Source organism: Gigantopelta aegis, chromosome 10, assembly GCF_016097555.1.
Source record: "Gigantopelta aegis isolate Gae_Host chromosome 10, Gae_host_genome, whole genome shotgun sequence".
Lineage (NCBI taxonomy): Eukaryota > Metazoa > Mollusca > Gastropoda > Neomphalida > Peltospiridae > Gigantopelta > Gigantopelta aegis.
Window position 1 is genome coordinate 33,469,612 of NC_054708.1, and position 25,282 is coordinate 33,494,893.

The following is a 25,282-nucleotide window of genomic DNA, read 5'->3' on the forward strand; positions in this document are numbered from 1 at the left end:
TTTAAAATTCGGACCGCTGCAGCGATTTAGCTCAGTGGTTTGAGCGCTCGACTGAGGTGCTTGGGTCGTAGGATCGAATCTCCTCGGTGAACCCACTGTTTTTCCCCCCGTCCAACCAGTGCCCCACGACTGGTATAACAAATATCGTGGTGTGTGGTGTCCTTTCTATGGGAAAGTGCATATAAAAGATCCCTTGCTGGTTTTTCAGTAGGAGTAGCCAATGGAATAGCAACAGCTGGTTTCCTCTCTCATTATCTTCGAGGTCCTTAACCATGTCTGACGTCAGTATAACCGTAAATAAAATGTGTTGAGTTCATCGTTAAACGAATCACTTCTTCTTTTACGACGGCGACGGCATCAGTGGCAACGACGACATCAACGTTTATGTTTATATTGCGAATTAATTTCCAATTGAATTGTTAAAATTTAGTATAAATTATTATTTTATAAATAAAACCAGATAAGTTATGAATTCGTCTCAATCGACTATTTATTTTTATTTTTTAGTTACTTTGTTGTTTTTCAAACGAAACAAATTTATAGTAGGAGAGGTATATAATTCCGCTCGTTTTTAAAGTTGTATAAATACCAAATGTTCTTCATAGTTGATTTAGTGTATTTAATGATAAGTGTTTATAATTAGGCAATCTAATTAAAATTAGCTCCACTATTACATGTGGATCTAACACCAGCCAGTTGGAGCTCATGTCCACCAATCAAAACCTTACTTGCAGAATCATGCCAGTGATCTGAAAATAATTTGAAAATATTCCTAATTATCCTGAGGGTATACGATGTGTTTCATGTGAATCTTTAAACTCCTAAAATAATGACATTTTTTTCCCGCTTGCAAAACCCTCGATCATTTGCATAGGCTCGAAATGTTCCGAACGTTCAAACTATTTCCGGATTTGTCCGACAACGACTGCAGGGAAAAGCTGTCTGCTTTAACATATTTTTCATTGAAACTGAAATGCTACTATTATAAGCAGTCATGGAACGAGGTAAGCATTATAAATGTTTTTGTAGGTTATTTTTTCTTGAAAAATTATACAATTATTTGTCTTTTATTCCTTGTCACTTTTAAAAATACACACACATTTTCGACCATCTGTGATTTTCGTTATTATTGGGGGGAGAAAAAAAAATTCATGTTATTTTATTAAATTATTTTACTTTAGTAGGTATGACAAAGTCAAATATCGGAGGTGAATCTAGCCCAAATACCTTATGGCTAGCGAGCTCTCACCCACAATTACATTGTTTTGGTTGTTTCTTGCGTGGAAATGGTCTTCCTTTTTTTAAAGCTGCAATCTCGTCTCACATTAATTAGCATAACTGCATAGAAACACACCTACAGTTTTTATAAAGAACTGTGTGTGACAGTAACACAATTTTAATAGTTAAATAAAAAAAATTATAGATATTTTAGGTAATATTCCGATCAGCACACAGTACCCTCCCCTACATGCTGTATTGTTCTTCTTTAATGTATTTTCCAGGGAAACATGACCCCACTCCCACCCCCACCCCAACACACACACAAAAACCTTTGCTAGCCACAGTCTAGACCTCTACACAATTTCCTGCACAGGTGCCTGTTTTACAAAATATTTTGTTTCAGTGCTTCAAATTAATTTTATATGTACATTAAATTGTATCATAAACATGCTAAATTGCAAATTTTGCTGTAATAACAGCAAAAATAATTTATCCTAAAAACATCGACCTAGTAACTGTAACATTAGTATTTGTATAAACATGTTTATGTTGGTCTTGCATGTCGATTTTTCAAGATATAGGTAGGGCCTAAATGTCCAACATGTTAGAATGAAGACATTGTTGTACACATGATTGTAAGCATAACTGGCAGGCAAATCAACATAAATAAACATAAATAAAACAAAAACAAATATCCCAATCCACCCCCACCCCCAAACCACCCCAGTAACAACACCAACCCCACCCCAAAATAAAATACAAAATACCCTCCCCCTCGGCAAACACACACACACACATGCTCCCCCCCAAAAAAAACCCCAACAAAACAACAACCCCAAAACAAAAACCAACAACCAAGAACAAAAACAAACATATAACCCAGACGAACACGCACATTTTCTATCTATATTTACAGTGGCATGCAATAATCACATTTGTATTAATATTATTATTATTATTATTATTATCAAGACCTCCCCCACCAAACCACCACCCCCAAAAAAGAAGACACGTCACCCACCCCCCCAAAAAAAACATTTATTTTTCTTCGAAATATTTTCACTATCATTAATCACATTTGTATTATTAGCATTTAATTTTTTTTTTTTTTCAGCCTTTTATATTTTTTTTCCAAATGTATTTTTTGTTACTCAGCTTAAATCAAGAACTCCCCCACCAAAAAAAGACAACCCACCACCACCCCTAAAAGACCCGTCAACCCCTTACCCACCACCAACTTTATTTTTTCTTCAAAATATTTTCACTATCATTAAATAGACTGTTTTACCCAATTGTATTATAATTGCTAGTCCCTGTCACTAGTTTTCGTCACGTGCTCATTCAAACACCCATGTGCACTGCCTTTATTTTCTATGTAACATTGTTTCACTATTTATGCATAATAGAAGTTGGAAATGAATGGGGTATCGGTGCATTGTCCTGATAGGCTAACTAAATATATTAAGTTGTGAAAACAACAACGTCGCTTTGTATTGCTTATTTTCCTATTTTACGTTTATAACGACGTTAGGGTTCATGGTTACATTGTAACATTATAATGGTATATGTTACCATTTTCCAGTGGCTTTAAGAACACTATTACATATTCCAGAATAATATTTGGGTGTTTCAGATTGATTTTAAAGTGAAATATACACATGGTGATTAGTAGTTGAGTTTAACAGGCAAGTTTAGAAAAGCGAGTCAAATTTGGCAGACATATTTCACAGCACGCCAAACTTCAAAGGACTATAACTTTCTAACCACTAAATATTTTTCCGTCCGGTTTTCATTAATTTACCTTTTTTGGTACATATTTTTGCTTGAAATAAAAAGTTTGACCACATATTTATTTTTTTATTTTTCGTTGTTCTACCTAACTTTAGCCCAATGTGATTAAAATTAGCTCTACTGGTCTACCAGTAGATCTAACAGCATTGTGTGGACTCCCATGTCCAGGTGACATTTCATCTATAAATAATTTAAATAACCAATTACACTTCGCCTTTTATAGTGTTATTTGGGAGCATACAAATTCTAAAAATATTGGGTGAGACTATTTATGCAATAGGGGGAAAAGTGCAGTAATAAACTCTGGATTGTATACTTATATAAACAGATTTTATGGCTATACCATCAGGTTTTTTTGGGGGGGGGGGTTTCATCTTAAAACAAATTTTATATAAAATTTTATATTGAACTTAGTTTCCGGCATACTTCGTAATTCACCTGAATCATTTCGTATACCTTTGGCATAATCCCGAATGTTTTCAAATTCTTTTCAAATCACTGGCATGATTTTTCAAGTAAGGTTTTGATTGGTCGAATGAAAGGTCAACTGGACATGAGCAATAGTAATTAACCAGTGGAGCTAATTTTAATTAGATTGACTTTAGCCAGTTTATAGGATTTAAAACTTTAGCCTAGATTAGTGCATGGCGCACATTAAGTCAATACTTTTTTTAATGCACCACTCTCAATATCCGTTCGGACTAAAAAAGGTATGATATATATTTAATTTATTTTACAGGGTTTAAGCTGGATGTCAAATATTTGGTAATTCTGACATATATAGTCTTAGAGAGGAAATCTGCTACATTTTTCCATTAGTAGCACTAGCCCGACGGTATCCCTGTCCTGAGTCAGACCCCCGATCCTATCGGAGGCCGGACTCGGGATAGGCCTGTTCAAAACCCTAGTGGTATATGGACACGTTAAACCATTTACTAAGCTAGCCCGAAGGGACGTAGAAAGTGTGGTTCTTTGTACGTTCAAATATTCTTACAGTAACATACCCTATATATAACAGTAATTCAAAACTTTGACACTATGTTTCAACCGTTTGTCAACCGAAAATGTGCAACAAATGGACACATAAACCAAAAATGTATAGCCTACCTTACTCACTAAATCTCAAAATGAATCTTCCAACGACAACATAAAAATTTTGCCCGCCATTTTAAATTTGCTAAATAGAGGGAAGCAACTCGCCTTGCACATTAAAAAAAATATTGACTTAATGTGCTCCCTGCACTATAGTAGCAAAGGATCTTTTATATTCACCATCCCACAGGCAGGATAGCACATACCACAGCCTTTCATATACCAGCTATCATGCACTGGCTAGAACGAGAAATAGCTCAGTGAATCCACCGATGAAGATCGATCCTAAATCAACCGTGCATTGAGTTCAATTTGACGAATATATAGAGGATTCGCTACAAGTGTTTTTTAATATGGAAAATATCAAACCGAGTCTACATTAATCAGTATTTGTTGAGGCTCTGCCATCAAATTGCTTGTAATTTTAGGCATCCAATTTAAATCCTATTATTGTCAATTTATTTATTTAAATATTTATATTTTTAAAATTAATTTTAATTTAAGTTGAAATGTGGAAAAGGCCTTTAACAAATTGTGGTTTTCAGGGAACTAGTACATAAAAATAAGTAGGTTAAGTCAGCTTTTATTTTACAGCAAAATTAGCTTTTGGTGTCTGTCAAAAAGGCTTTAGTAAGGTGCTGTTAACCAGTCAAGTATTTGCTAGATGATTTATGACTCACTGCATGTGCTAATTATGATCATCTTAAACACTTTGTTCGTGTGTCAATTACATAGTTTTAAAATCACGCAAATTGCTTAAAGGTTACGTATAGTGAACTTTTGTGTTCAAAATTAAAAGCTACAAACTGTTCTAGACTAATTTTTGGACACTTGATATATAGCACATCGAAAATACATTTTAGTTCAGTTCAAATAAAATGTAGCATAGAAACATTGTACAAGTGTTTTAGGGTTAGGTAACTCCCCAGGTACCCAAATATAATTCACATAACAATGTTTACATACTGCAGGTAACATGGAAATATTGTCCCCTGCACTGATACAAAAATTATAAGTGATAGTCGGCAGTGACAAAGCTGATCAAAACTTTCAAGTATTGGTTGGCTCTGACCAGCACCAAGATCCATGGGCAAAACCATGACAGCTGTCTTTTTCTTGTGTTTTGATGTAACATTAAATTTTTTAAAATTGTTTTTTCTTTCACAAACTACACCAGTAGTCCAGTCTGTAAAATGAAATGAGCTGTCTTATCCAGTTCTCCTCTGTCACCAGAGAGTTTGGTTTGTATGGTTGTTTCAATAGGCCACTAAGATTGTCTCAAAGCGTTATAGGTTGGGCACTGTTCTAGGATGTGTTCCGTTGTTTGGTCTTCGAGTCCACAGCTGCAAGTTGGGAAAGGTGCTGGGTTGAACTTTTTGAACATATGAGCATTTAGTCTGTTGTGTCCTGTATGGAAACAGAGTTACGTGTACCACTCTGCTGAGAAAGAGATAATCATCCCTTACTGTCCTAGGCCTATTCACCGACCACAGTGGGCTGGAATCCATTGTAGATGAAGAAGTTTGTCCCCGTTTAACGCTTGCAGGACTGAACAAGCATCTGACAGAAAGACAACTTGTAGAGGCTTGTATTAGGGCTTGGGCCTCTGCATTATAGTTGGAACTATGGGTGCTGGTGAGGATGTCAGCTTTGGAGATGTTTTCTGAGGGGAACTTAACAAACATGCCTGCACCTCCTTTGGTCATAGCTTTTGTTGATGAGCCATCTGTGTATGCATGGATCCAGGATTTTTCTGGGTACTACTCATTGATCAAAGCAAATGTTTTATTTAACAACACACTCAACACATTTTATTTACGGTTATATGGCGTCAGACATATGGTTAAGGACCACACAGATATTGAGAGAGGAAACCCACTGTTGCCACTTCATGGGCTACTCTTTTAGATTAGCAGCAAGGGATCTTTTATATGCACCATCCCATAGACAGGATAGCATATACCATGGCGTTTGATGTACCAGTCGTGGTGCACTGGCTTGAGCGAGAAATAGCGCAATGGGCCCACTGACGGGGGATCGATCCCAAACCGACTACACATCAAGCAAGTGCTGTACGACTGGGCTACTCGTTGATCATGGCAATAGTCAACAAGCGTTTGCCCATGTCACCTTGGGAGTCAAATATAAATGTAGATCTATGTGACAATGTTGTAAATTGCATGTATTTGTTAAGTTTTTTTATTTTTAGGTAAAAATACAGTAAGTGGAGATAAGAACAACAGTTCCTTATATCCAGATCTTCAAGTAGTGGCAAATGAACAGCCCACAGTGGAAACCAGTAAAAGCAGGGAAACATGGTCTACCCGCTTTGAATTTCTTCTGTCATGTCTGAGCTATGCCGTTGGACTTAGCAATGTTTGGCGTTTTCCATATGTGTGCTACAAAAATGGAGGAGGTATGTATAATAATATCAGAGTCTATTATAATCATATTATATGGGCATGTGGAATAGAAAAATTCACCTGAGGTGCTGAAAATTTCTATCCCACATTTTGCCTGTAAATGTTTTTCTCTCATCCATTCAGTAAATAAACTATTATTTTATACAGACAAAGATGGCTGAAAAACTAACTTTTATTTGACCACTTTATCATACATAAACTGTACCATTTGCCATGTTTGTAGCACAAGCATAAGTACACATGTAGCTGGTTTCAGAATTACCAAATGTTTGACATCCAGTAGCTGATGATTAATAAATCAATGTGCTCTAGTGGTGTTACATTTATTATGGGGTGGGACATAGCCAGTGGTAAAGTGCTTGCCCAATGCACAATCAGTCTGGTATCAATCCCCATTGGTGGGTCCATTTAATTTTGATTAGCAACTGTCACAAATCTTTTGTAAACACAATTTTCCATATAAGGTGAGCTTAACATTATCTAGATTTTTCATTTCAGGTGCCTTTATTCTTCCATATATGATCACGTTGGTTGTAACAGGACTTCCTGTTGTTTATCTGGAACTATGTTTTGGACAGTTTGCCTCTGAAGGTGTAATCTCAATATGGAAGGTTTTACCAATATTTAAAGGTAGTGGTACACTGGTTATTTAAGTTTTACTAAACATTTAGTTGTTAGCATCTCACTGGATGAAAAATACATTTATTTATCCTGTAACTTACCCATGATATCCATGTCATAAACCCATGTGATAATTTTAGTGTATTAACCCGGTTAATAATGGTATGCAAATTTGCACGGTCTCTAGGTAATTTGTTGCTGTGGATGGGTCATTTGCTTACAAGCCAACAAGACCTGTGTACCTGATCGTAACGTTTTCAAAGATTTAGTTAAAATGTATGATTGATTTTTTAATATGGAAAATATCAACCTCGTCTAGTAGACTTGGTTGATATTTTCCATATTAAAAAATACTTGTGATGAATCCTCTATATATTAAATATATAATTACTGTATTTAAAAAACACCTAAAACCCAAGGTAAAGCAGAGTAGGCAGGAGACAATAATCTAAGAATCATAGGTAACCAGTCTAAGTCAGTTCATATGAGTTTTTAACTAAGTTAAGTGAATTGTATTTGCATTACCTAATCCATTGAAATTGGTTATCTTGTGAAATTTGCAACTTCTTAGTTCAGAACTCTTAACCACCTAACTGATAGGCAGTTGCATTTACATGTGAACATGTTTGAAATATTGTCTTCTGACAAAACAAATATAAGAATCATGTATGAAGTCTGTATCAGTGCGGTTGCTGATGGTTCTGAGCAAGTTATTATATGCCCATCTATGGGTCGTATTATAGTATGGCGTTGTCCGTCCATCCATCTGTTAACTTTTTCTTGTCCGAACCATATCTTGCTTACAGATGCATACATGACCATCAAACCTCATATGTAGGAATAACTTGGGATGGCGGTTGCGTATTATTACTAGGTAACTGTGACCTACTTTTCATGGTCTACTGCACATAACAATAAATCCTTGTGCGGACCATATCTTGCATACAGATGCATACAGGACCATCAAACGTCACATGTAGGAACAACTTGGGAAGGTGGTTGGTCCAAAACAAACTGTTCATTCATCCCATTGCAAAAATTTCAAATAATTAGAATTGAATCATACCCATAACATATTCATTACCGGTAATATAGATATGGTTTTCCATCAAACTCCTGATGGGCGTATCATGTACCTCACCGGCACTCTTGTTATTATATGTTACACCATTGGCTGTTTTGCAGGTTTTCACATTTCCCTGGAATCCTGAATTTTAACACTACCCAAAAACCTTCTGTTCTGTTATGAAAAGCTTACAATAGCACCCTAATTTTCATGACTATAAAGTTTCCAAATATGTTGGTCATTATACTATAAATGAGATTTTAAAAATAACAAATGGTTAGTAAATGAAAAAAGAAACATGAATGAAAACAATAATTTGCGCTTTCATATCTATACACACATGCAGGGTTTCTATCGGAGGGTAAAACGGGTATGGTGCCATATCCAAATTGTTTTACAGATTTGTCTTTTGACAGAATTTATTACTCTTATCATTAAATTAAATGTATGCTTTTCTTAACCCTAACTCTAAACTTAACCCATTTTTATTCTGGGGGAGGCTCCCCATTCTCCCTGTTGACTGTGGTTGCATTCAATTCCATAGCGCCATACCCAAAAATCTCTTTTTGGCAGAAACACTGACATGTATAATTTCTATTGAATGTTGGATGTTCGGTTATATCCAGAACTTGCCTAAACAAATGTGATATTTGTGTTGAAAATGCCCTACAATTAAACTTGTACCCTGCGCTGTCATAAGTCTGGCTATATCACTTAAACATGAACAGATCTTTTGACTGTCCTGATTCTGCACAAAACTTGTCATGCTCTAGATTTAGGAGACTCCCACATGTTTCAAGCACAATTGAAATATGCGGTACCTCGAAACTAGTTCAAATCAAATTACAGGAATTTACTGATCGATTGACACAACACTTTATGACAATATAAGTCTTGTTACATGCACTTAGAACTTTGACCTGGTGGGATGCTATTTGGTATACTGCCACCTTTAAAGGGAGGGTCAACTCAAATATGAACCTGATGTGTTGGAAAGATGCACACCCTGACCGCTAACACATACTGACACTTTAACAAATGAAAATTTTTAAAGTTAATAAAAAACCCACGATTATTCCTGCTAACTAGGGGCAGCCATTTTGTTTCATTTTTGTGACGTCCGGTGGTATAGCTTGGGGCGAAGTGACATTAGCTCCGTCCAACTCCACTATGCACAGTGTAAACAAATGCTCTAATTTACGACAAGATGCTTCGCTTTCATCAACTTGATTTGTAAAACAACATAAATGACTTGATCGTATAATAAACTATTTAACTAAATATATTTCAATTTGCATCAATAGAACGAAATGGAGTAGTATTTTTCTCTTTTAAAAAACCCAAAGAAAAAATGCATATTATTAGGCCTATTGGTAGGGTACGTTCGAGCAAAAACGACCACTCTCGATACCCAAGTGATAATTTGTTTTTCTTTGGGACTACGTAATTAGTCAGTTTTGTGATTTTAGATGGGAAAGTCTACTTAATCAAGGGACTGATAATGTCCATTACAATTTGAGGGGTGTCTGCGCGGTTATCATACAATATCCTGTGATCTTAATAAAAGAGGCACATCTTTTTAGTTTGTCAAGACACAGTCTGGGGACCATCTAAATATACACCTGCCAATCAGGAACCACAGTTACAGGCCACGGAAAGAAAAGACCAATTAACCAAGAAAACACTCCGATTATTATTTCATTACGTGGGTTAATTTATGTACAAAACATAATACAGTTGTTTCAACATTTTGACAGTGGTTGTTTATTTTGTATTGAAAAATAATATATACTTGTTGCTGGCTTACTGGGATGGATATTATTACAAAACATTGCAATGCATCCGCAAAAATCAGGTATGTTTTGTTTCTTCAGTTCGAAGACTAATAATTCCTGACGTGACATGTTAGGTACTACGTAACCACCAGCTCGCCAGAGGGCGTATTCACTGGGATGGTACAAAATGGCTGTGCCCGTTATATATAATAGCCATCATATTTAACAGTTTTATTAATGAACTATATGATTATACTTGATATTAAGCAATAATGTGCATTATATATTGTTGACTATGCACACCAGGCCAAATGCCTTAATTGTCCCTTCCATTAACTATGATACCGTAGTTGTTTTTGGCAATGATCTTGCTATTCCTGTTTATTTTTCATATTTCAGGTGTGGGCTGGGCCATGTTTATTGTGTCTGGTATTGTTTGCATATACTATAATGTGATCATTGCCTGGACCCTCTACTACCTTTTTGCATCCTTTGCTGCAGTGTTGCCATGGAGTAACTGTGGTTCTTGGAGTTCACCTTGTAAGTTTTTTTGCTTTATTTGGTGTGAATAAACTATTTTATACCATACAAACTCTATTCGTGACAGTAATAATAAAATCTGCTATACAAAATCCATTGATGAATTATTTGACAAAACAAAATCATGTGACAATTACAAATTGCATTTCAATGCTTTGACCATTTGTGACTTTAGTCAGGAATGCATAGTTAATTATGGTGTGTGTGTGTGTGTGTGTGTGTTTAGTTTACTGACATTTCAGTATATTTTAAACTATATGGGTGTTAAACACAATTGATAACTGTTCCACTTGGTCTGCAGAATTGAGTGAAAGAAGAAATAAACTTGCATCCATATAGTTTATACTCATATGTTTTATATGCTCTTAACTATACAGAATAATACCTACCATCCTATCCTAAACTCTGTTAACGTGCCTATATCCAATAATGGTTCAGGCACGTATACCCTGGGCCCAACCTCTGGGTATGCCAGTAACAGAGTTTGATTTGGAATGCCAAGTTAGAAGTTAGGTCAGTCTGGAACCTAAAACCTAAAGTTGAACTCCACAAATTCTATTTATGTCTGGAACAAATTAGAGCCCAAAATAAACTTTGACTGCTCAGCCAAAACACTTCATGTGATTTGAGCAATTTTGACAGGCTGCCAAAGTAAAGTGCATCGGACTGTTTACAAAAAAATAAAAAGAATTTTGATCATAGGCCAAAAATTTAAAGTCCGGAGGAAAAGGTTCGGAAGGTGGTAGCTCTGTGTTGGTCTGCAGAGAGGTTATCATCAGCAGCACCTTGAAGTTCGGTAGCTTCTAAGCTGGCTCTCCACAAAGTGGTGCCGTGCTAGTGTAGACCACCATAAACATCATCTTCAGGAATCAATAGATGGAGTTGTTATTCCATGTCCAGTGTTAATACTACTTGGGAGTGTGTGGAGCTGTGCCGAACAGTGAAGATTAAGACTTCCCCGTGATAATACTCCATCCCTTTTATCGGTGTGAAGAGGTACTCTCCCTGCTGATATTCCAAGGGATAGTAGCAGCTGGATTCAGAAGGTACGATAAGCTCGGCCTTGGTGATCTGTCTTAGTGCACCATTGATACTTGGATCGAAGCTTGCCAAGGTTCGTCTGCCAAACCTCTACTGTTTCTCCTGGAGTTGGTGTAGTCCGCCTCCTCTTTGGTTCCATTTGGGCCACCGGCTCTACATATCTAGTGTCCTCTGGAACAGTAGATAGTGTAGCCGAAGGAGGACGTGGTGGGTCTACGTAGCAAACATGACTAACAGCTGGCTTGACAGATCAACTAGGTGCTGACAGATCCACTGGGTGCTGACAGATGAACTAGGTGCTGACAGATCCACTGGGTGCTGACAGATCAGCTAGGTGCTGACAGATCAACTGGGTGCTGACAGATCCACTGGGTACTGACAGATCAACTAGGTGCTGACAGATCAACTGGGTGCTGGTTCTGTAGCAGGAACTGTAGTGGGATACCTGTTTTTCAGCTTAAGTGCCTCTTGTGCCTCTCGTGTCTCTTGACCTTTGATTTATATATCAGTTGTGAAGTACCTAACATAAATGCCAAATGGAACATTGGAGCAAATGAAGCAGTGCAGAAACTCCTAACAGGTTTATTCACAGAGGAGTTACATCCTATTGTCCTCTGTATAAATAAAGACATGCAGGGCTCGAACTTAACAACAGCACCGACGGCAATTGTGTTTGTTGTGATATCTATTGCCATCTATGGAAGGGATCATTTTTGGTTTTTATATTTGTTACTGGTTTAAAATTGATGTAGGCAAGCTCAAAATCGCCATTGGTGAGCATTTTGTCTATGGCAAAAATATTTCAAAATTGATGTAGGTAATGAATTCATAAGTTTGATCTCTGGACATGTAGATGTTCACAAACTACCTTCAACACTTGTTTATTGAATAGCTTTAGTTTACATTAAACAAAATAATGTACATGTATGGTTCATAAAAATTATTTTTAATGAAAGAAATGTTTATATTCTGGTTTTGATTGTCAGATTGTGTTGAGGACCGTAGTGAGTTGTACAACTGTAGCCGCTATAATGGCACTTGGCTTAACAACAAGTGTAACACGTTGGAGTCAGTCGGAGAAAAAGAGTATGCTCATATACAAAATATGTCAAAACAAAATGGATCATATCGGTCAGCAAGTGATGAATATTTTCAGTAAGTAGCAGAGAGATATTAAAGATGCTTTAAACTAGCACTGTAATTTGTAGGACAACTTTTCTGTAACCCAAACAACGCATAAAAATTGCACAAGTTTAATTTTAATTCATAGGCATATTTCTCAGCTTTCTCCATTTTTTAAAGTGATTGCCTGAATCAGTGTAAAAGCTGTCAGATTTAAGGGGCATTGTAAGGGAAACTTTATTCAACCATTATTCGGGTTGGGGGGGGGGGGGAGTAATTGCACTAAAGTAATTTTCCTTTTGAAATATATTTTATTCTCCTGTAAATCAATCTTGACTATAAGTCGTGACCCACATTTCAAGCCCCAAAAATGTAAAAAACCCAAAAACAATTACTGACTCATTAAAAATGGCCTACAAATGTGAAAGTATTTCTTATTTTCAGTGAATGAGAATCATGAATGGCTCAATGTATGATATTTGGTCAAAAGAAAACTATTTTAAGTTGTCGAAATGAAATTGTTAAATTAACTTACCAGCTAGGTCACAGAGCATAATTCAACACTAATTTTGCAATATCATTCAACAATAATTCAAATTGGGGCATAGTTCAACAGTAGAATTTGCAATACCATACTGGAATAGTATTCTCTGTATATTTTGATGTTAAAGAGTTTCTCAGCTTTTTTCTTTTGTGAAGTGATTGCCTGAATCTGCGTAAAAGCTGTCAGATTTCAGCGGCACTGTAAGAGAAAGTTTATTCAGCCATTATTGGGGGGGGGGGGGGGGGGGGGGGGGGGGGGGGGGGGGAGTGGGGGCGGACTAATTACACTAAATTAATTTTACTTATGAAATATTTTCAGTGATTCATGAATGGCTCATGTGTACAATATTTAATCGAAAGAAAATTATTTTTTTAAGTTATGAAGATGAGAATTTTTTTTAATTATCTTAGCAAGACACAGGACATAATTTAACAATAATTTTGCAATACCATTCAAAATAATTCAACATAGGACATAGTTCCAACAATAACATTTGCAATAGCATACTTGAATAGTATATTGTCTTTATATTTTGACCTGTAGTGGCAAGGTTCTGGAAATGTCAGAAGGATGGCATGACATGGGAGGAGTCAAGTGGGATCTGGCCCTATACCTTCTGCTTTCTTGGGTCTTTGTCAGCATATGTTTGGCAAAGGGGATCAAAACTTCTGGCAAGGTAAGTCTGACGTGTCTACTGGTTCTGCTTCTGTATCACTAGGCCACTGAGGTATTCGGGGGTTCGCCGACAGGGTATATATGAAGAGTTCAGGCACAAAATGCGATATAAACCATGTTCTTTAGTTTTTTTAATTAAAGCCATTATTGTATGTCAGTAAGGGCTAATCGTAGGCCCACTTATTTGCCGCAAAACGCGATTGATCCTTATGAAATTGTATTGGGTAAATTCCGTTTTTTTATTTTATTATCAAAATGCGATATACGTCAATTTAAAAAATCACTTTTACTGAAATAGAAAAAATGGATATAGCGTTATGCACCTAAACTTTTCATATATATATATATACCGGTGTGTGCAGTTTAAAAATGCTGCCATTTTAGGATTTTAAATTCCTATCAAATGACAAGTTTTCTTAAAACATTTAAATAAACTTAATTCTGTAATTTGTTGAATGTCTCAAAATTACTGGGGTACATCATGTTCTATAATGTTGTCTGTTGCAAGATCTGTAGTTCGCGCCAGCACAATAGTGGTGTGTTTTGTTACATTCGATTCAGTTTCAGTGCTTTAATTTTTCACATGCTACCATATTCACCAGATTCTAAAATCAGTGGTCATCCAACGGACTACCTTTGTGAAATTCATAGTCGCCCTTAGCCAGTAAAGGTCACTACAGGCAACTGGGATTAGTAATGTAAATGTCTTTGAAAATCCGTAAAATGCCTATAATCATGATAATCTGTCCAAATTTTCCTCTAAAACTGCTATATTTTGGTATGCAAATTCCTATATTTCCTATATTTTAATATGTACAAGTGGCTGGGAGACCTGCAGTCACAAATTGTATGAATCGCATGTGACTGTTATACATTGATAAATGCACAAGAAAAGACAAACAATTATTATAATTACAAACACAATCTGTTTACTTAAAATACACATAAATAAGTTTTTAATGACATCACATTTGACACAATGAAGGATATAGTGAATTGTATAACAGTGGAAGTTTATAATTATATGAGGTTAAGAGATTGTGAAACAAATCTATCTCGGTAGATTTGCAAAACAAGTCACCTATTGTGATATATGATGAATTGTGTGATATTTGGTTTGCAGGCTGTGTATTTCACGACATTGTTTCCATACCTGGTCATGTCCATTCTGTTCGTACGAGGTCTCACTCTAGATGGGTCTGCAGACGGCCTGAGATACTACCTCACTCCACAGTGGGACAAGCTGGGCAGTGCAGCGGTTTGTTGTTTGTCATAAAAGAACCATTCCTGATTACCGGTATACTGATGCCTGTAATCATGCATGACATGCATGAGCCCGATTTTTAGTCAGTCTCTTACCTTTATCTTGATTTTTGTTTTATTTTGTTATGTTTTTATTCTTGTTATTTCATTTACCGGTACTTTAAAAAAGAATGGCCCTTTTGATTTTTGTTTATTGGAAAGTAGAAAAGTTAATAATTCAGTAAATATTGTTAATGTAGAGTTTGGGGGTAATTATGAATGTTTATGGGATATTTGTAGAGTTGTGTCCAACTTTTTCTGTTTGACAAAGGTTTCTGAACTTGAACAAAGTGTTTGAAAATATATCAGATGATCAATTATGTCCAACTGGTGATGCATAAATTAGGTAAAAATATGGCTTGTGTCTCTCTACTATGGAGGCTGTGACCCCCACTCCCCCCACACACACACTAGAGGTTGTGTATTCCCACCCCAGTTATTCCTATAGTCCTAATAAGTATTATGACAACCAGACCCTTGAATGTTATGTGACTTTGGCAGGTTTGTGTCTTTTGTTCAAGGCAGTTAACCAGATCTGCTGATGCTGACAATAGTACCGTAATCTACAGTACACGAACAAACCATAATTGCGTCTAGACGGCGACTCCGTCCAAGCTAGACGGCGTCTAGACTAGTCAGCAAAATTTTAAAATTTCCTGTTTAGACGGTTGATCGGTGGTAGCTGCAGACACTGAAAACATGCACGAGCTACTTGATTTGAGCCTCTAAGTTTTTTTTGTGGGTTGTCAATTGCCACTACATGAAAAAAAAAAAAAAAAAAAAAAAAAAAAAAAAATGAATATATATATATATATATATATATATATATATATAAATATATATATATATATATATATATATATATATATTTATTTCACGTGGGGGTTTTTAAATCGCGATTGACGTGTTTACAAGGCATTCACACTACATTTAAAATAATAATTAAATAATAGATTTTTATTAACCAATAGCCCTTGTAAATCGTTCAGTGGGAAACGATTACAATAAACAAACAATGAACAGGAGTGTATGGAGAAGGAAGAGTTCTTCGGTTTACTAAGGAAAGAAGTGAAATCGAGAGAAAAAGGGGGAAACGAAAGAATAAGCTTGCTTTTGCGTACGTGACAATTAGCACAGCAGTGGACAGTTCATTTCATTTGTGAGGGGATGTCGAATCTGTTTTTACGTTTACTACATTTAAAAAAGTTAAATAAATAATAATAATAATAAAAGAGAAAATGATAAAAATAAGTGTTTTTAAAAGAGGGGGGGGGGGGCATACTGCGTGTTAATAAATATTTAAAAATAATAATAAGTTTGCTTTTGCCTACGTGACGAATGTCATGGGCAGCTATGGATATTGTTTTATTTGTCGGAGGGAATCAGGTTCCCAGGTCCGTAGGAATAATATCTGGGGTAGGGTGCACAACTTAGCGGGGGATCACAGCCCCCATAGTGTGGAGATGGGACACAGGCCATATTTTTACTTTATTTTTGTCCTCGAGTGCAAGTGGGGCAGGCTGCTCCACCCCCCCACCCCCTCTCCCCGGTCCACCTAAATTCCCACAGGCCTGGGATGTCGAATATGTTCGCTGGGGCATTAGTTTTCAAATTTTATTAATTTTCTTGTTTGGCCAATAAAATACATTACATATATGGTATTTGATCCCCGTTAAGTCTATTGGTATGTTTTATGATACCTTTTCAGGTGCTGCCACAAATTTTGGAGCAAGTAGTATATTGTAGTATTTACTTTATTTTTTTGTGTGTCTTCGTTAAAGTTTTCAACAATAATAATAAAATGTGACTACAAAACTCATTGTATATTCACCGCCGATGTGACCAACGATCCCAACGATCGCGGGTTGCATGTCGTTTACGAGTTTTGTTAAATAAATGTGTGTTGGCGTGATTTCCAAAAAGAACATGGGTACAGGTTTTTTCTTGAGCTGTTGTTGTTTCAGGTTTATTCTCTCTAGCACCCATTTATCTTTTCCTCCATTAACTATACCAATATTACCTGTATACGTTCACCGCCGATGTGACCAACGATCCCAACGATCGCGGGTTGCATGTCGTTTACGAGTTTTGTTAAATAAATGTGTGTTGGCTTGATTTCCAAAATGAACATGGGTACAGGTTTTATCTGGAGCTATTGTTGTTGCAGATGTATTCTCTCTAACACCCATTTACCTTTTCCTCCACTAATTGTACCAATATTACCTGTACACGTGTACCGCCGATTTGACCAACGATCACAACGATCGCGGGTTACATGTCGTTTACGAACTTTGTTAAATAAATGTGTGTTGGCGTGATTTCAAAAAGGAACATGGGTATAGGTTTTTTGTCAATCTGGAGCCGTTGTTGCAGATGTATTCTATCACCCATTTACCTTTTCCTCCACTAATTGTACCAATATTACCTGTATACGTTTACCGCCGATTTGACCAACGATCGCGGGTTACATGTCGTTTACGAGCTTTGTTAAATAAATGTGTGCTGGAGTGATTTCCAAAAAGAACTTCGGTACAGGGGCTGTTTGTATTACAGCTATATGTATATTTCCTTTTTCTAGGACTGTCGTTGTAGATATCTCTCTCTACTGGGTTTTTTTTTTTTTTTGTGTATACATTTTTTTCAGTGTTAATCCATACAATTTGATTTGGGGAAAATATTCCGTGGTTTTTTTTTTTTTATTACTATTATTATTTTAGTTTTTTTTTAGTTGTTTTTTTATGTCATATATTTATATGCTAATTTTATCCATTCAGTTTGATTTGGGAAAACACCCCATAATAAAATACCCCTTTTTTTCACCTGTAGCCATACATGCACACCAGTGTGTGTTTATACCGCCAAAGTTACAAACGATCGCCGGTCTGTGATATGCTTAGTTACATAAATGTGTTTACGTGATTTGCAAAAGGAACTTAGGTTACAGGTTTTATCTGGAGCTGTTTATTTTGCATGTGTATTCTCCACTAGTTGTACCAATATCATTATTTATTATTTCACTCGGGACATAAATTTGATAATAACTGGTAACTCGTTTATTATCCTCTATACATGTATGTTTATCGCAGACATGACCAACGATCACGAGTCGTTTCGTCTGCGAGCTACTTTGTTAAAGGGACATTCGCGACTTTGCTGCAATTTGTAAGATGTTATTGACTAACAGATACTTTTTAACGATTGTAATTACATATCAAACATATTTTTCTGCATAAAATATTAGTGACTGTATATTAAACGTGTTTCTGATCGTTCTAATATTTGTACTAGGTTAAATTTCATTTTATTTCCTAAAATAATTTTTTGTTCGTACGTACGAAATTATTGGAAGACAAAATCCAGTTTGGGCTTCTTACAAATATTAAGACGACTAGAAACACATTGAATATACAGACGCTGATATTCTAAACAAGAAAATATATTTAATATGTAAGTTTAATCGTAGAAATATTTTATTAGTCGGAAACTTCTTATAATGCAGCAAACTCAGGAATGTCCCTTTAACACAGGCACCAAGCGTTAGCAAGCAGAACAATACTGTCGAATTACGTACTTTACATGAACATGCACGCTCTTTGAACTGAATACACATTACGCAATACGGTTTTATGGCTCTTTGCTGTGTCGCTTTGTACTTGCTTTGGTGGTCTGTATGGAGAGATGGTAAGAACACATGTACGTACACCTGGTTGTGATGCAATACACATGAACACCTGCATACATGTGCATGTGCAGATGCAGACAATGACATAAAAACAAGTTTGTCAGCTGGATTTTGAATACGGGGTTGTTGGGGTTTTTGTTTGTTTGTTTGTTGTTGGGGGTTTTTGTTGTTGTTTTATCTGTTGCTTTGATATTGCAAGGACTGTGCGGTCACGAACAAGCTTCATTTTGTCAATCCAATCTTGGAATAGTGGTAGTCCTCTTACTGCCGGTGCAGGAAGGATGAAGTTGTCTTGTGCCTTGCTCGGACGCATTCTAGAATCGTGGTCGATCCCCGCCAGTGGGATTATGTCTCGTTCCAGCTACTAAGTATGTACTATCATTGGGGGGGGGGGGGGGGGGGGGGGGGGGGGGGGGGGGGATATTTATAAATAATAAAATTGAAGTGAAAATACTTTATTTAGATTTTTTTGGGTGGGTGGGGTGGGGAGGGATATAGCCTATAACAATGACTGCGGGGTGTATTTGAAAGGCGTGGAGAGGGTGGGGGCATGGTGTCGGTTCAATGGCCTGGGAGATGAAAATAAATATATTTCACGGTCTGAACCTGCTTGAATTTCAGGTGTTAAAATGTCACATTTCCGGCCTTCTGAACAGAGTAACTGGAAAAGTGGGAGAATGAGGACTATTATGTCGGTACCTTTTAGGATATAAAAGGGACATTCCTGAGTTTGCTGCATTATAAGAAGTTTCCGACTAATAAAATATTTCTACGATTAAACTTGCATATTAAATATATTTTCTTGTTTAGAATATCAATGTCTGTATATTCAATGTGTTTCTGGTCATCTTAATATTTGTAAGAAGCCCAAACTGGATTTTGTCTTCAAATAATTTCGTACGTACGAATTTTTTTTATTTTAGGAAATAAAATGAAATTTAACCTAGTACAAATATTAGAACGATCAGAAACACGTTTAATATACAGCCACTAATATTTTATGCAGAAAAATATGTTTGATATGTAATTACAATCGTTAAAAAGTATCTCTTAGTCAATAACATCTTAAAAATTGCAGCAAAGTCGGGAATGTCCCTTTAATGGTTACATAGTAGGACGGGAAGGGGAAATGCAATACATTTAGTCTAATTCAGCCAAACAAGTGGACACTAGATTAACAGTTGGGCACAAATTTAGAGGGTTCACCAAAAATAAAAATGCAGACAGTGGCCTCAAATTTTGTTCGTCAATAAGAACCAAAATTGTTCTGAATGTGCAATTTAAATATGACTTGACCTGACTGAAATTTTAAACGGAGTGCTTTCATAATCAGGTTAGGTCAGGTCATAGGGTTTAACGTGCATATTCAGAGCAAGCTGTTTTAGCGCATGCCTGTCATGGGCACAGGTGCCGGCCTCAGCTGGCTCCTCCGTCCAGGACAGGAAAGGGTTGGGGTGGGTGGGAGAGGGGACTGTCTGCACTGGCAGGTGTAAGAGAGTAGCACGTCCAATCGGTAGCAGGTGGAGGTAGTTTTGGTGCTATGGCATTTGGGATATCCCGTAGGATTAAGCATAATTGAATGTAGGAAATTTTACGCATTTTTGAACGGTCCGCCTAAATGGAAATGGGGAGCTATATATATTTTTGAACTTAGTATGCCGAGAGTAGCTCGTTACTGGAACCTTGTTGGAGTTAAGATGTCTCCCTAGGTTGCCCATAGTGGCCCTTAAAGGGCCCGATCTGTTCAGAAAAGGAAATATTCACTTTGTTTCACACACACACACACACACACACACACACACACACACACACACACACACCAATTGCCACATTTAGTAAAAATTGTAGGCATTAGGACAAATATTGTTAAAATAGCAACTGATTCAAAATTGTAAGTACAAAAATACTAAATAAATTAAGAATAAAAGTACACAATATTTCAACTCAATATCTTGAGGCATCGGTTGAGTGCTCGCTTGCGGTGCTTGGGTCGCATGATCGAACCACCTCGGTGTATCCATTCACCTGATTGGATTTTTTTTTCTCGTTCCAACTAGTGCACCACATCTGGTCAAAGGCTGTCATATGTATTTTCCTGTCTGTGGGAAAGAACATAAAAAAGATCCCTTGCTGCATCAGAAAAAAAATGTAGCGGGGTTTCTTCTGATGACAACGTGGTGTTTGACATCCAATAGCCTATGATCAATGCATTCTAGTGGTGTCATTAAACAATGCACTTTAACTTCTAACAATATTAAAGTACAGATAAATGTTCATAAATGTTAAATTTTTAAAGAACACCACAGTAAAAACGAGTAATATAAATAAATATTATGTACCGGCTTCGGTGGCGTCGTGGTTAGGCCATCGGTCTACAGGCTGGTAGGTACTGGGTTCGGATCCCAGTCGAGGCATGGGATTTTTAATCCAGATACCGACTCCAAACCCTGAGTGAGTGCTCCGCGGGGCTCAATGGGTAGGTGTAAACCACTTGCACCAACCAGTGATCCATAACTGGTTCAACAAAGGCCATGGTTTGTGCTATTCTGTCTGTGGGAAGCACAAATAAAAGATCCCTTGCTGCCTATCGTAAAAAGAGTAGCCTATGTGGCGCCAGCGGGTTTCCTCTAAAAAACATAAAATATTGTCAGAATGACCATATGTTTGACGTCCAATAGCCGATGATAAGATAAAAAAAATCAATGTGCTCTAGTGGCGTCGTTAAATAAAACAAACAAACTTTACAAATATTACGTAGTAACACGAAAATAACTGCGATTTGGCTTAGATGATAAAACGTTCTCAATTTCATGTCGGCCTTTTCTTTGACCTACAAGCCCAAGTCAAAACTAAAACGATGTATATTTCTCAAGCAGCTCGTGCGTCTTGTATCAGGGACAGTTCTAACATTGTCTGGGTCACCATAATGGATTAAGTACTAGCCAGTGCACTGTTCGACGATTAGTCTTCGCAATAATTATTATCTTTTGGATATAAATTAATAAATTAATTGTGCTAAATAATACTAACTACGTTTTTAGGGGTGATTTTAAAAAGTCAATGCAATAATTTGAATAAACAAAATCATGGGCTCCGTTTGTTTCGATGTTTGATCTCCCCGAGCAGTATGGTCTAATCGTGTGTGTGTGTGTGTGAGAGAGAGAGAGAGATCAGATGACGTCACACTGTTGCAGCATGCCACCTTCATTGTATGTGACAATCGGTTGAATCGACCGTTGCCAAGCATGCAAATCGGGCCAGTTGTTCAAAAATTAATCACTGTGTAACCATTAGTTAAGAGAAATTATTAAAACCAAATATTAAATGACTTCAAAGAAAAAAAAATTGAAAAATATATTAAAATTTGACTTAGAACAGCACAATTAAAAATATATTAGGCTAACCCAGCAGTGGCCGTAGGAAGCTGCCAAAAGGGAGGGGGAGGAGGGGGCGCACACCTATACACACCCACACACACACACACACACACACACACACACACACACACAGGTGGTTCGATCCTGCGACGCAAACACCTCAAGCGAGCGCTCAATTGACTGAGCTAAATCCCGCCCCTTCTTGAAGGAATTTTGGCGTATTTTAGAACTGTTCACCAAGCAAACAGTATAACATTGTTAACATTTATGAGTTTGGTGGAGTTCTACATTTATAGGGTTATTTTAAAAAATGACCATACTGGGGGGTGGGGGGTGGGGGTGGGGGGTGAAGGCATTGCAATTGTAGTATTCGTTCCGATGATAAGAAGAGACGTACGCTTCTACTTGGGTCAGAAAAAGGACCGGGGGTGGGGTTGTGGCAGTATCAGTTGTGGGTAGAATAATGGTAAATAATTATTGGGTGGAGGGTTTTTTTTTTTCGGGGTGAGGGTAGGAATAGTCTGTAACTCACTTTGGTGAAAATAAAGTTCCCTCCGATTACATGCCACATAAATGATGTACTGACTTTCTTCTCTCTTTTTTGTTAATTCAAGATGTCTGTGGGTGCATTCTGGGATATTTAATTTAATTATTCATTATTGGGGTGGGTTAAATTCTTTAACCATTAAATGCATTTTTGGTTAATATATCTTGATAATTTTATTTTATTCTACAAATACATAAAATATATCAGACACTACTGTAACGGTCTTTCTTCTTTGTCTTCTTATTATTTGGCTTTGAACTTACTGTATTAAATACCTGAAAAAGAAAAAGAAATCCAAAGACAGTCCAAATATCATACATTAAAAACAAAATAAATGAAGTGTGGATGAAACCAATCTTCGTCATCTCATTTATTTTTTACTTTATTGATTGACTGATTGATTTTTCTAGGAAGATAGGACAATTTACTGTCATCACTGCTGATAGATCACAATTACATGTATATAAATAAAATCCAGGCGCGGATATAAGTAGGCTTTTTTTTTATTAAAGCAGAGTACACATCTAAAATTTCAGTTTCTATATGTAGTACCGTAGCGTCATCTTCCATGTATATATTTACCATCGGTTGATACCGTGCGCATATGGTGTCGATTTTTAAAAATTATTATTATTAAAAAATTTTTTAACCAAAGATCTACAGTTTTTTTTCTATCAAATTTAGATAACGTTATTCTTATCGAGTCTTACCCATTGTTGGTCCCAGCACGAGGAATTCGCACCTCCACCCCCCGCCCCATTAAAAAGCCCGCGTATGGGCCTGATATACTAGTACTTTCTTTATGTGATAGAACCAACTGGCCTAGTTGTGCCTCATCGCCGGCCCAATTACACCTATTTTCTCCCACCTTTTACAATTACCGGCCATCCCATATAACACGTGGAAAAGAGGGAATTAACACCCATGCACGGTGTGGTGATTTGCTTCCTTTGAGAGTCTGTGTATTCGAGACGTCTGGAGTCTGTGTATTCGAAACGTCTGGTGGTTTGCTGTAAGGCAGGCAAAACAAGACCGTAAAAGAGAAATGTTTTGTATACTTCGGATTGTGGTTAGGTTGTGGGGAGCATAATTGTATATAATTGTTATTATTTTTGCTTTTAAGCCTGTAACACATTTTGTTCGATGATGGGGACCTAGGTACTATGCTACACAGTTTTAATTCAGTATGTGAGTAGATGAATTCTAGGATATTTGATTTCATTATTCATAAATACAGTCGGAAAATATGCTAGATACTAAGTTATAAAGGTCTTATTTCATCTGCCGTATTATTTTATTTTTGAACTTACTGTATTAAACACCTATGGGGGGGGGGGGGGGGGGGTCCCAGAAAGTGAAAATATAAAACAATAAATATAGCGTGGATGAATCCAATCTTCAGACTGCTGTTGTTTCTCCACTCCCGCTGCACTGAATTTTATGTGCTTAAAAAGGAACAGCTGCGAGACAAAATTTGAATTAAAATGTTGTTGTTGTTTGGGTTTTTTGTTGTTGTTTTTTAAATCGTCACAATATTGTAAATACTAATCAAAGTCAAAACTGATATATTTGAAGAAAAAGAACTTAATAAAAATAAAATAAAAGTAAATAACACCTGAAATAACCCCAGAACTCCTCTATCTGTGTGTGTGTGGACGGGGGGGGGGGGGGGGGGGGGGGGGGGGGGGGTCACACACACCAGACAAACCTGCACCCAAATTACTTTCGTAAATCGGGTTGGTAAACGCACAAATGTGCATGTACGGTTATTGGAGAGAAATGGCATATTTTATGATTACACGTTTTTCCAAATCAAAATCAAATGAACATGTAAATGACAGCCCTATATAAAACCCGCACTCGATCCTTTTGTAATTGCTGACACGTTTTGAGTTATTAAAAGAAAGCTCCTAGACAAAATAACATAGGACCGTTGGTAAAAAAGATATACTAGTAAGCATACTGGTACAGCTATTGGAACACAGGTAACTGAGGGATATATATATATACATACCCGCACAACAACAACAGTCCCAGATAAATCAGGTACCCAAGTTTCTTTTGGAAATCACGCCAGCTCACAATAACTATTAACAGGAGTTATGAAACGAAACAACAGGTGATCGTTGGTCAAATCGGCGGTAAACATAATATTTGTACAGCAAGTGGAGAAAGGGTAAATGGTGGCTAGAGAGAATACACCAGTAACAACAACAGTCACAGATAAAACCGGTACACAAGTTCCTTTTTGAAATTATGCCAGCTCACATATTAACAAAGCAGCACACAAACGATCGGCGATCGTTGGTCAAATCGGCGGTAAACAAGTATACAATGTTATTGATACAGCAAGTGGAGAAAGGGTAAATGGTGGCTAGAGAGAATACACCAGTAACAATAACAGCCCCAGATAAAACCTGTACCCAAGTTCCTTTTTGAAATTACGCCAGCTCACATATTAAC

The 25,282-nt window shown here is 36.7% G+C and overlaps 1 protein-coding gene across 1 annotated transcript in view; it reads left to right on the forward strand.

Moving 5' to 3' along the window:
- The first annotated feature begins 896 nt into the window (after window positions 1-896).
- The window catches only part of LOC121383475 (sodium- and chloride-dependent glycine transporter 2-like), a 38,665-nt gene continuing 14,279 nt past the window's right edge, over window positions 897-25,282 (forward strand). Inside the window, exons 1-7 of the mRNA XM_041513544.1 lie at window positions 897-1,004; window positions 6,314-6,520; window positions 7,026-7,157; window positions 10,389-10,529; window positions 12,557-12,725; window positions 13,780-13,912; window positions 15,035-15,169. Coding sequence (XP_041369478.1) covers window positions 995-1,004; window positions 6,314-6,520; window positions 7,026-7,157; window positions 10,389-10,529; window positions 12,557-12,725; window positions 13,780-13,912; window positions 15,035-15,169 — 927 coding nt within the window. The 5' untranslated portion in view covers window positions 897-994. The remainder of the gene's footprint in view (window positions 1,005-6,313; window positions 6,521-7,025; window positions 7,158-10,388; window positions 10,530-12,556; window positions 12,726-13,779; window positions 13,913-15,034; window positions 15,170-25,282) is intronic.